This window comes from Ambystoma mexicanum, chromosome 10 (assembly GCF_040938575.1).
Source record: "Ambystoma mexicanum isolate Mex_15411 chromosome 10, UKY_AmexF1_1, whole genome shotgun sequence".
Classification (NCBI taxonomy): domain Eukaryota; kingdom Metazoa; phylum Chordata; class Amphibia; order Caudata; family Ambystomatidae; genus Ambystoma; species Ambystoma mexicanum.
In genome coordinates this window covers 1,606,303,666-1,606,317,052 of record NC_090932.1, presented here as the reverse complement: position 1 = coordinate 1,606,317,052, position 13,387 = coordinate 1,606,303,666, and the positions used below count along the sequence as shown (strand labels likewise).

At 43.1% G+C, this 13,387-nt stretch overlaps 1 protein-coding gene across 1 annotated transcript in view; it reads right to left on the bottom strand.

Annotated features, from left to right (window-relative positions):
• Positions 1 to 5,326: 5,326 nt before the first annotated feature.
• PPM1F (protein phosphatase, Mg2+/Mn2+ dependent 1F) overlaps positions 5,327 to 13,387 on the bottom strand; it is a 413,152-nt gene continuing 405,091 nt past the window's right edge. The window contains exon 8 of the mRNA XM_069619983.1: positions 5,327 to 12,015. Coding sequence (XP_069476084.1) covers positions 11,621 to 12,015 — 395 coding nt within the window. The 3' untranslated portion in view covers positions 5,327 to 11,620. The remainder of the gene's footprint in view (positions 12,016 to 13,387) is intronic.

The window sequence follows — 13,387 nt, the reverse complement described above, 5'->3', positions numbered from 1 at the left end:
CGAGCAGGTCAGTGGAGACGTGTCCTATAGATCCAACAGATGAACATGAAAAGATATTGCAAACAAAGACTTTTACTGAAGAGTCTAGAATACCGAACAACCATGTTTGGAAGTGTGCTGTATACCGAACGTGTGGTTTTGAAAGAGTCTTAGGTGTATATATGAGTGTTTTCTTTTCTCAACAAAACATTTTATGAAACATTTTAATTTGCAGACAGGTCGAGCATATTTGGGTACAGTTGTACATTGCAGGACCTACATCTCGGGGGCAGGGCACTTTCATTGTTTAATGGTATATCGAATGTCACTGCCATAATGCATGGAGATTACATGCACTGTTCTCAGTATTTTAGTCCGACCTATGGGACAGTTTGAGTTCTTATATTCTGGGAGTTGTCCATGGGGCTTGTAGTTTTGGATCACCCTCGTCTTTTAGGGTTATTTGAACCAGCGGGTCATGGGGTGGGGAATAACGAGTTAACCCTGCCCATGTGCTGTGAAATTTATTAATGTTCTTCAGGCGGATAGCTGTGATTTTTTTCATCCACTATGTCCCAATATTAGTGTTTTCTATGTACACCAGCAGTATCAAAATCACCTAGTGAATTCAAATTGTCTGCATGGAAAAATCTTGTATGCATGCACCCTTCAGGCTGGTAGCTTTTACATATATTCAACACGTTTATATCACTGTATGTTTTAGGCTGCTAAAAATTTGAGAGCGCCCTCACTGCATATGAAGAACAGCCCTTAAGATTAGCATTTGTCCATATTATTTTGTACTATCGATTTGGTGGTACTTATTAAAAAATATATATTTTGAGGCTGTTTAAAAGTAGTCTCTGTAGTCCGATACAATAAAATCACAGGCACATTCCGCACCCTCCATAATCACTTCGGATGGACAAGATAACATAGAAATTGGGTCCGATATTGACCTTTTGCTGCCCGAGCATGAGCAGCGTTCTTGGGGCAGGAACAATGGAGGGGTTGCAACACATCCTTATATGCCTCATCTGATCCATTTCAGCCAGTTCCACCGTCTTGTTCTTCAAGTACATTCACCTTTCATGCACTTTATTCTTGACCAGGCCACACCTGCCCTCCAGGCTTTGCAGTCCCTGAATTACTATTTCAGAAATTATTTAAAAAGGTATGCATGTATCAAAACCCCCCACAATTCTAATTGGTGGCTGCAGCACATACCACACCAATCACTACATTTTTTGAACAACCTATTGCTCTTTTAAAATGCCTAATTTTACTTAACAGTTTGAATCCTTACACATCAGAAAATACCTTCCTCTCTCAGTCTTTATATATGGTACAATTAATGGATCTATATGCACCCAGAGCTACCCCAGAACATTCTTCCATCCTAAGACTGTGGTATCTTCATCATCTTTCCCATGCTCTTACCTTCTCCATGCTCCTTTTGTTCCACAGACGAAGGCCTGGTTCCTCTTAGGCGGGGGCACAATACACCAACTTCCAGATACGTCAGAGGCCCTGAGACCACTACCATAGTGATTTGGTGCAGTATGAAAGCCTCGTCACATACCATACCTCTGGTAATGCACCTGGCTAACACAATCCCCTTTGTTTACACTGGGTGCTGATAGAAGGGTGGAGAGAAGGGAACCTTTGTGCATATTTCTGATTAGTTCTTCTTGCTGTTCTTGCTGCCCGATTGGTCTCTTTGGTCCTCACTGATGCAAACCATGACCGTGCTAGTGAGCAGGCCTCCAGGTAAGGTGTGTACTAGGCCTTTTTACCCATGAAAATCCTGTAAATACGGCAGCTTTATTATTTTCCTGTGTACATTTACACACAAGTTTAGAACAGAGGTCAGTGCAAAGGCCAGGTTACTTGACACAAACCAGAACATTTCTTTCGATTTGTATCTACATGGATATAATCGTAGGCCATTGATAAGCCTCTGCTGTGTTGATGCTCATGGAGCAAACAGAACACAGTGCATATTTATTTTCCTTGCATTCTGTCTCCTGATGATGACTATGCAGGGTCTAGTTTACTTCCATTCAACCTTGCAGTCAATGGGGTACATTACTATAAATGGTCAGAGGCAGCAGAGTCTTTGTTCAGGGTGAGGGATTGTCATTACACCAATCACAGGTTTTCTAGCCTCTCAAATCGTCAAGGCTACAATTAAAACATCCAAAACCGGACTCTCTAGGAAGTGCACGCGCTGTTCAAAAACAAACAAATGAAAGTCACATTTGTAATTGAAATAGAAACTCAGCGAAACTTGTCCCTGTGATAATCCAGATGGGCATTTGACTTTATGTAGCGCTTCATACATAGTTCGTCCACACAGTGATAATTATACCTCAGTTGACCAACCGCTGAAGGATGTTAGCCAATAATATAGCTCAGCCGGTTGAGCACTCGTTGCTGCAATCTGTGGTGATCTGTAGGTTGCAGGGTCGAACCCCAGCAAGGCCAACTCAGCCTTTCATAATTTTGAGGTCGATTAAGGAGTACAGACTTTGGTTTGGTGACAATTGTGATAAATATGTTCTATGTACAACGCTTTGCCAAAATAGCTATATAAATAACAATTTGACCGTGAGAATAGTTCTAGAATTTCGCATGGAGTCCTTGCCTCTCTGCACTGTTATATCATGGCATTGGCATACCATTAGGTAGTAATAGCTCCAGGAAATTAGGACTTTCATTAAATATCAAAAGAAATTAAACATCAAAAGACAATTCTGCGGTCGAACCTCAAAACACACAATACAATTCATGTTTGCTTTACTATGTAATTGGCTAGGATTTTGCGTTTTCAACATTTAAATATATACAGGAGAGATCAAATGGCCAGACCTTAGAAAAATAATGAAAGGTGTAGTCTGTCACAGTGCAGAAAGCTGCCGCATAGTAATGATTGCCATACAGTTTTTAAACACGTCGCCTGGGTGTCATGTACTTTTACTCTTGCAAAGGAGAAAAGTCCTTTTTACTCTCAAAAATAACATTTACTCTCAAAGTTTAAAAATAGGGAGTAAAATACTCCCACCTCAAGATCTTATCTAGAGCACTGCTAGTGAGGGTATGGGTTTACTACGTATGCACAGGGCTCCAGAGGGATTGGGAAGGAAAGTCTGACATGACCTTCATAATGCCCAGTCTTCTCTTCTCCTGCACTCTTTACAGATTCTGTATGCATAGTGAAAATAAAATCATATTTATGTTTTATGAACTAGGTTTGATTTCTCCTTAATTGGTCTCCTTTCATTTTTGGTTAAAGATTTGTTCTGGTGCCATACATAAAGGGATGATTTTGATTTTTCTCGGATTATTTATGGTTTGTATGTTTTGTTATTCTGCTGTTAAAGGTATTAGAAACATATGTCACATAGAAACCTAAGCAAGGCCTTATTAGGTACAATACATGCACTTTAGCTCCGAGCGATGGGTAAACATGTCAAAGTGATTGGTGAAGGGAAATCGGGCACTTCATTTTGCTTCTCCCTCCCCCACCACCAAGATTTTCAATGAAGCAAAGGCATGCGACATGACGCCCATCCAGCTATGTGAAGGTGTTTTTATATTCACGTTCCAATCATGGTTTTCTCATGATCCCCAATTTGGGGGTAGGGTGGTGGGGCTGTGGAAAACAATGTTTAGGAAACCATGTAACAGACCTATCCAAGTAACATACTGTCATTGCATGCACCTTTGTAATTGCACTGTAATCGTGTTGTATTTGATGCAGTCATTTCTGATCCGATGCCCTTTTGCAATCGTACTATCTTTTTGTCCCCATGCTCACAATAGAGATGCAATGAATGGCAAAGCTGCAATCATAAAGCAATTGCACAGGATGCCCAAGCAGGCTTCGACCAAACCCTGCTTGCTAACCCTTAGCAAAGCATGATTAAGCACTCAGTAGATGTAATCATCATTTCAGACTCCTCACACATCCAACACTACTGACTGGCTCTGCCTTTGAGATCAGAGCTGAGACATATTAGAGATGGTGCCCTGTTTTAAAGGGGAGAATTACTCAATTGACAGGTTACAGAGCTCTATACCAGGACAGTGGAAACATGCAAGCAAACATTAGAAGCCTACCTGGTTTGATGGTGCTTTCTGAATCCTCCCAATAGGATGCATGCACTATAGGGCACTGGCAGCCTTTCTGAAGATGCACAATCAAGCCTGTTTTTCCACACCTGGAAAATGAGCATATCAGAATGATGGTATGCCAAGTGCCCATGCCTGGCTGGCTATCAAGTCCAACCTTTTCACACCAAATCACTCTCTATACGGCCAAAAACATGCAAAGCATATCCAATACCCACAGCTATTGTTAAATGCTGTTGCAAGTCAAAGGACAGCAAAGAGAGCAGTAACGCTAACATCCTGGGTGAGTGCCTCTAACTCTCTGGGTCCAGGTGACAACACCGCTGTGACTCCATCAAAGGACTGCAAGCTCAAAATGGACATCATGCGACGTGAAGGTGAAAGTACAGAGGCGCCCTTAACGTGTATTAGCACCCGGGCGGGGGAGTCAGCCAATCAGGTTGCTCGGTTCGCGGAATGAATCTCACGATCCAAGACTGCGTTCTGTGCAACCTGAATGATGCTCACACCCGCCCTGCCATCGTCCCCCAATCTTCCCCTTCCCTGCGGTCCCTTATCTTCCCACTTAGCCGATTCCTTTGGAGGTGGCACGACTGCCACCGTCGCTCCAGCCTCCTGGGCTGCCATGGCCATGGAAGAGGGGCTCGGCGATCATCTTGGATAAGTATTTTGTTTTAACAGGGTGCAGTGAGCAAGGTAGGTCAGGGGCATAAAATTGTCCCGGGCACCAAAGAAAAAGTGTACCACAGCTGCAAATGGCACAGTCTGGCGGTGAGCGCGTCTAGTTAATTCAAACGAAATACATTGCTGTCACCGTCAGCAACCCGGATTCGGATTGAAAACACAGGTTGCTAATAACAATAAAATGGCCGGTAACAGCACCGAGCCCATCATCAAGGCCTCGCTGTGCTCTGGCCACAACTCTGGGACCGGGTCGTTAACACCCAAATGTGCCTGCCGCATCGGTTTCATTGTTATAGTGTGCACACATAAAAAAACATTTTAGGTGCATAGTAGGTCCCAGCATATCATGAGACCCTATGTATCCAACACATTATTGAACTGAAGCCAATTAAAAGATATTAATGTGGGTTACGCAAGCAGCTTTCTTCTAAAGAAATGACATGACAACATAGAGAACTGCACATGACCAGAAGGTGGCACAGGTACATATGCAATCACCCCCCAGGACAAAAAACAAGCAAGGCCTGAATACATTCAGCAGAGTAATCGTATTTTAATGAAACGACCTTTATACACCATCAACCTGATACGAGTACAGAACGGAAACATTGGTTATCTGCGTTTCTGAAATACATAATTTTTTGTTGCAAAGCTGCAGCCAGATTAACAGACAAAGTAAACTAGGTCCATTACACCACGAGCCGCATAAGGCACATTAAGGCAACGCATACAAAAATGTAACAATACATATTTAAACATACAGCTATTTTTCCTATAATGCTGTTAAAAAAGAAATAATACTGCAGATTGTTTAAAAACCATATGTAAATAGATAAAATATTGCATAATAGTTATATTAATAAAATATTTAAATACTTCTTTGATATAAATCAGTGTGTTGTACAGTGCGATGGCCCCGGTTGGGCATGTTGAAAGTCTCTGAGAATCTCTTCTTTGCCCCCCTCCACCCTCCATACTAGCACCACCCCCCCACCCCCCCGCAGCCAAAATGTTCCCTCCCCTACACAAACGCATTTTAGAATTTTTTTTAACATAGCCATGTTCTACGTATATTGTTGGGCATTTTGGAACTACCAAAGGCAAATGTAATTCTGTGCAGCGGCAGCCCCCCGCAGCAGCCCCCCGCCCTCCCCACTAATTCCCCCACTCCCCCTTAAGCTGACCGACATGTTTGCCATGCTTGCCTTCCCAGAGAAAACAGCAAAGAAAAAGCTGGTCAAGTGGGGGCGGGGGGCTATGCAATGAAGGAAGGTGTGTTCTGACCCGTGGCAGCATCAAGCTGTTGCTTTCAGTATTTGCAAAATGGGGAATCTTTGGCCTCAGATGAATGGTCTGGTAAGACTTGTTCACTAAATTAAAGAGCACATTGACACTTTCCGCCCACTACTACCCACGACAGCAGTGGCACCTCGCGCCACAAGCACCTCGACAATGAGAGCACCTCAAGGCTAAGGCATCTAAGACTGCAAGGGCATTCAAACACGTCTCAATACTCCCAACATCATCAAAGGGAAATCCTGGAACCTCTAAGGTTGACCTTGCAGGTGTGGCTAGAGCGGCATCCACCCTGCCCCAACCCCGATCAGACCACTGCATTTTTGCTAAAGGGTATTTTACTGCGGCAGGTGTAGGGTGCAGTAAAATGCAGCGACACGTCTAGTGTGCTGAAATGGGATCAATCCAATACAGCAGCACAAGGTCATGTAAACAGCAGGCGCCCGTTATACATCTTACAGGATATAGGATGTGAGTAAAGGGAAATAAAATGGTTTCTTTTACTAGCTGGTCCCTTTCAATTCACGGATAATGTAGCAAATTTAGAAAAAGGGAACACTGTGCCCTCGTTCGCTCCTGTACAGCCCGGTAAAGGAGGGAATCCTTTTCAATGGTGAATAGAATAGCATATTCAAATTCCATCAGGAAAACCAACGATCAAGAAAGGAAAGACTTCGCTCAAGCCAACTTCAAGTTACCCTTTCATTTGTAAAGGAGACATCTGCTGTTTATCTTTTTTACTGGCAGACATACTTTGTAGTTTTCTAAAACTATGTACTTTAAACTTAAAGTATTGTGAAGTGACTGAAGACAGGGAATTGGTTCTCAGAGCCTGCTTCAGTTTGTAGTCACAACCTTATTCTGTTGACAATATTAAAAATGAACATTAAATGTGTTAAAAGACATACTTTTTTAAAAAAAAGTTCTCGGTCGACTTGTAACATAAGCGCGTTTAGACGATAAACAGCAACGCAAGCAAGGAAAGAGAAACCTAAAATACAACGGGAGTAGTTTATGAAGCAGAACATACATTTTAAATGATATTCTAAACCAGTATGGCTTCCCAAGTCATTGTCAATGTCCATATCCACACATGTCCAAAGAAAACGCAAATTGCCAAATCGGTTGGATACACAAAACCAAATAGCTTTGATGAAAATTAAAGGTTTTAAACCTCCAATACATGCAGTCAGAATCTGAAGATAGCCTGTGCAGGGGAAGCCTGCAGCGTCCCCCCTTATTGGTCATGACAGAAAGACCTGAAAAGAGGGGGGGCAGGATACACATTGAAAGTCGTTGCTATTGCATGCCAGATGAAAGGAAATTGCTCAAAGCATGTGCATTTATGACGTATATGATGTTGGTTAAGAAGAGTAAACAGTTTGTGCCTTAAGGATAGTCAACGGCCTTTGCCTGACTACATTACGGTGCCCTCTACACGGAACAGGCAAGACAGCAGTGGCAAATACAGAGATATTGCGCGACATACAGCACGTAACAAGGGACAGATTACAGCATTACATGTGTACCGCTACTGTACAGAGTGCATTTAGCACAGTACAAGTGAACAAGGGCACCACAACAGTACACACACCACAGTACAGAATGTGTTTTACCGAAGTGTAAGTGCACTCAGCACTGTACAAAGGAACGAGCCTGGAAACAACCAAGGCGCTTACAGTGCTCTCAACAGTGAACACAAGGACACTGCTACTACACAACAGCATAGAGTGCATTCAGCACAGTCCAAATTAAAAAAAATAAAAAAAACACTGCTACTAGACAAAAAGCTTACAGTGCATTCAGCACTGTAGAAATGACAGGTTGGGGTGAAGTACAGCACTACCCACACACAAAGCTTACAGTTCGAGAAATTAAGCACAAGCAGCAGGCAGACTCGTTTAGAGCTACAGGGAGGGTTTTCTTGACAAGATGGGTAATGGATGCAAGCGGCAAACACAATGGTGGAAGTATGAATTCAGTAACAACATGGCCCACGTTGGAAGTGAGAAACAGCGAGAGAAGGTACAGGTCGCATGCAACATTTACCCCCCCAAGTTACCCAAGTGTAGGCTTGTTTAATTTCTCAAGACCTTACTTTCTCCAAGGCAGTGACTTCCTCCTGCAACAAACCACCAACAGTCAGCAATAGTGACTGCACCAGTCAGTAGGTTGACTAAGGCCGCAGTGGGCTCTACAAGCCAGTGCTCCGTTTGCCTGTTTGCACTGGTGGCAAGATCTGCCGCAATCATTTGCCCAGCATTAATCCTTGCTTTTTATGAAAAGTGGTGACACAAATCTGCTGTATTATGAACAAGGTCCTGCACTGACAGAAGACCACAAGGTCTTAGTTGCATGGTCTTCTTCATTACCAATTCAGGGTTAGGATGTTAGGTTTCTTTCTAGGATATATGGTAACCCCAAAGTTAAGCGGTAACCAATTTAATTATTTGGCAGGTCAGGAGCCTGAAGTACTGCCTTGCATGTGTTTTAACAATCATAAACCTTTTGCATTTGGCATTACTCTAACGAGCAGTTCGAGCCTAGATACTGCTTTTTCTGCCGCCTAAAGGCACCATTGTGCAGTCGGTCTAGTGGATGGAAAAGTTACTCACATGCAAGCCTAGTGCTCCCTCGCAGTTATCTTCCTTGAAATAAAAAACATTTAAGATTGTGTGCAAAATCTTGGAACACATAATAGAGAACTCTCTTACTTTTTAGAACACTGTAAACAACCTAATGGTTGCTTATTTGGCTACAATGTTTTTAGGTTTTGCCAATTTCTCCTCAAAACTTGCCAGATGTCCTAAGCAGATCAGTCCAAGAATACACAGAATTGGCATTTGAGTTGGATGCTTCAGTGGGTTTTAAACATCATTGTTGGGCAAGCTGAATCTGAAAATGGGCCACACCGTAGCTAGACCTGCTTGTTACATTGGAAAACCCAAAATCCTGAAACTTTACCTTGACGAATCTAAAGCACAGCTCATCCTAGTCCCCTTAACTTGGCCACGCCACTGGTGGTACTCCATATGATAGACCAGCCGAAAGATGCACCAGTGTGTACTATTGCAGCATTCCAACTCTACTGTATCGCTCCAGAGTATCTACAGTACAGACATTTGGATCCTTGACTCTCCCAGAGTTCATGACCGTATTGAAAGAAATCAGCTGGCCTTCTATCAGATGCATTGAAACAGAAGAAACTACCTGTGGTGCCTGAGGGAGAGGTGCAGACCACACATCTTGCAAAGACGATACAGTACAACCTTTCGGTCTCCTGGCTAAATCGGGTCTTCTATTTTCCACAATAAAACATAATTTGCCTATTACATCTAGCAGGAAAAAACAAGGACTGTTTTCCAATTATCAGAGATTTCTTATAGGGAATGAGTAAACCTTGCCCTCCAGTAATATTAGTATGGCAGCATTTGGTTACTTATCAGCTATGTTTGCGTTATATAATCCATATATGTAGTTCAAGTATTGGGCTCGCCTACAGAGTCCGTGCATACATATAATTGAAAGCCTATGTACTGGAAATCAACTTTATTATTAACGACAACTTTGGCTACAAGGGAATAGTGACCGCCAAGTTTAGGTTCTCGCAAGCAGAAAGGAGTGATGAGGACATACTCATCCTTCTCAGAGGTGGTTTCTGATTTTGAAATAAACCAGGCCAATTCATCAGTCTTTTTTACTCCTAGCCCGCCCGCACCAGCAGAGGGGGTTGAATTGTAAAAGAGCCCTTCCTTTGTTTTTGTTTAGGTAAAACAAAAATACATTAGAAAATAAAAAACAACTTCAAATAAATTATGGGGACAATCACACTGGGCAAAAAATCCACTTGCAGGACGGATAAACTAATTGCAAATGCGCGACTTTGAGGGAGAGCAAGTGCTCACTATACTAGTGTCAAAGCAGCTATTGCTGGTTGTGAGGGCAAAAGTCCCTTCTGACCGACCGTTTTCCCTATTGAGTCCCAATGTATCTCCTCAACCCCTCGTTATCACCTCCAAGTCAATGATGAACCAGAGACTAGCGCTCCCACTAATGAACTTTAACTTCATAAACTAACTAAGATAATTCGCTAGAGCTAGCCTACCTCAAAGCTAGCCTTATGTGATGGAGCATGTAACGAACATCGAGCCAGCCAGTAACGATGAAGAGTATCGAATAAAAAGGAATGTATTCCGCTCAGCCAATCGGAAGACTAGGAGAGGCTGACTCCAGTATATAAACAACTTGCCCACCTCTCCTTACAGGAGACCATCATGAGGAAACAGTATACTTCGACACCAGAACAAATGGACTCCGACTGGCAGTACAATGCATTCTGGGAGCCAGCAGCAGCCGGCTGCCTTCAAGTGGCAGCATCACTTTTGCGTGTTTTAAACGCTTGGCCATCTGCTTGTTTTTTCAGTTCTATGGACTTCACAGTGTGCAACGTGAAATTAGTTTAAAAAATAAATCACTGCTTTGCTTTTTGAAGGAAAAATTGGCAGAAATAAAAACAAAATAGCCAGATGGGCTTAAAAAAAATACAGTTTTTGTTCTATTGTTAACTGTTCCAAGATCCTGCACACAGGCGGCGAGATTCAGTGTTTCTGAAATCAATGAACACAGTCATGAAGGAGATCTACGTTTACAAGTACGCATTATATAGAAAGAATGCCCCCAATTTGGGGCGTTCTCTAAAGAAACTTAAGATTTCTTATTGTCCAAGATGATTTTGTGGTAAATCACTGGGACTAAGTAGACATGCATGCACAAAACCAACAGAAAAATCAGAGGGCAAGTTGCCACCAAGTGCAGATATTTTTTTGGCGAAGTGTGTAATAAACAAAGACACCCTTGCACTACACCTACAGAATACTTCCAGATAGTCAGTCCTTCTGTCTGTACCACAGAAACCAGACAAGGCACGAAACCAAACTCGATTCCTCTTAAAATTGGCCTCCGTGACATTTTGTGTGACACTGAACAATTCAAAACCTCTGCGGTATTTTTACAAACTGATGAACTCGTCTCCTGTGCCAGCTTCTGTTGATAAACTCTCCCAGCGCTCCGCACCCAATCACAAACCATAGAATGAAAAGCGCTCCATTGGCATGCATGTCTCAATATCGCTCTTCTTTGGCACTTGAGCGGATGGGTGATGGATTGCTCCTTTTGACACCAGTTTTTGAGAATACTGACATTTCAAACACTGTGGGGTGTAAATGTAACATGATCAGTCATACAATAATGCAGCTGCGCTTCAGGCACTGGTTATGGACCAGAGGTACGATTGTATTTCCCATAGCTTATAGGGTACCCCCACTCCGGCCGAGAAACCATATGCAGAGAACAGCAGCAGCCTGTGCGACTGAATCACCACTGATTGAGGACCCGCTGTGTAGCTGAAAGAGCGCACGATGCAAGACCTTCCTTCCTTCCTTGCTTCCTTCCCTCCTTGCTTGCTTGCTGTGCCACACTGTGCATTTCGGCTTCTCTTGAACAAGCCTGCCTTCGCCTCATCTCGGAATTAATGTCCATTGGAGCAATCATTCATCCCATTCTTGGTTTCCGAAGTGAAGAAATGAAACATTCCGTTTCCAGAGTTCTCCTCCGCCTCAGAGACAGGTCTGGGCCTCAGGCCATCAGCCAGGATGCTGCTGGGGTCCCTTAAAAACACCACCATGACGGTGATATTGTCACTGGAGCCGCCCTGCTTAGCTGCAGCCACTAGTTTCTCTGCAGTGCCGCAGCAGTCCCCGTTGCTGCCTTTTAAGTGCTCCAGAACCAGGCCAGCCACCTCGCAGGGCCGCACTGCATCGAAGAAGCCATCGCAAGCCAAGAGCAGGTAGTCCTCAGAGCCCGCCAGTTCAAATGTGGCACCATCGGCCTCACCGGAAACGTAAGGTTTCTGATCGATATCACCTGCAGAAAGACACAAGAAAAACATTTCAGACTGGCTAGCCATAGAGAAAAAGAATGACACGGCATGGCATGGCATAATGGGTAGCAAGTATGCATAATAGACCATTTTGCTAGACCAAAGAATGATATTCATGGAATGCTTGATGATTTGTTACAGAATGTTATCTGGAGCACTCATCACTGGGGAACAATTAAGTCACTCCAAGGTTCACACGCGCGTTCAACTCCCCTTGCTCCTTTCCCGCGCCTTCCTCCAAAGTTGGCAACGCCCCAATGGATCCCCTGCAATCTGCTTTGCTCATTGTGTACTTTCCCCTATGACTTGTAAAGCATTCTGTTGCTTCCCCAAAGCCAGGTCCACACTCAGTTAATACCATAATAAAAATAATAATAAAGTGCCCATCAATACGAGTACAAATCTGGAGTTTCCGCATAAAGGTGGACATCCATTCATGCTGAGGTCATTATTTTATGATGTATTTATATGTAACGGAGGTTGACATACATTTTGTGCATCTTTTTTATTGGGAACATATATGCCAAACAGGACATGCCTGTAATCGACTTTCTGATGTTTGTATCTTCTTAGATTCACATGCTTTGCATGGGCCGACATCTATTGGTTGGTGCAAAGTATTACATGATTGATTTTCGACTTAGAAAAGGGACATCAACAGGGCATTTCTTTAATACCATCCGTACTGTGATGTGAACAGTACCCATGATCGCTTACGTGACTAGGTCCTCAGATGGTTACTTCTCCGACTTGAGGTTGCATGGAGTGCATAGTGAAATCTGAATGTGAAAAATTGTGCTGAAAACCCGGCACATGAAGTCTGTTCTCTATGGTGCCATCTACTCCCAACAAGGGGAGAATGGGTGAACGCATGTGAATCTAAGCAGATACAAGCATCAGAAAGACGATTGCTGGTATGTGATGTTTTTCTTGAGAGGCTTAAGGGATCTGCTTAGAATCGTATGCTTTGCATAGACTAGCAAGCAGTACCATAAAAAGGTGGTGGGTTTGATCGAAGTAACAGACAAATGTTTTAGCATTGCCTGTCCCACCTGCGAGTCATTTCTGGCTTGTGTGTCACAGTATTGCTTTGTGAAAGTGTGCACTGTAGTCCATGGGTCTCCCCTGCAGATAGCCTCCAGTTGCACATTTGCAATGAATGCTAATGTAGGCCCTGCACCACGTGTTGAGTGTGCTTTAGGTGTAAACAGCAGCATTTTGCTTGACAATGTGTAACACTGATGTATGCATCTTACATTCCATTTAGCAATGGTAGCATTTGAGACAGAATCCCCTCTTTGCTGCTAAAGATACAAAGAACTGGCCTGTTTTTTGGAGTGGTTTGGTCTTGTACAT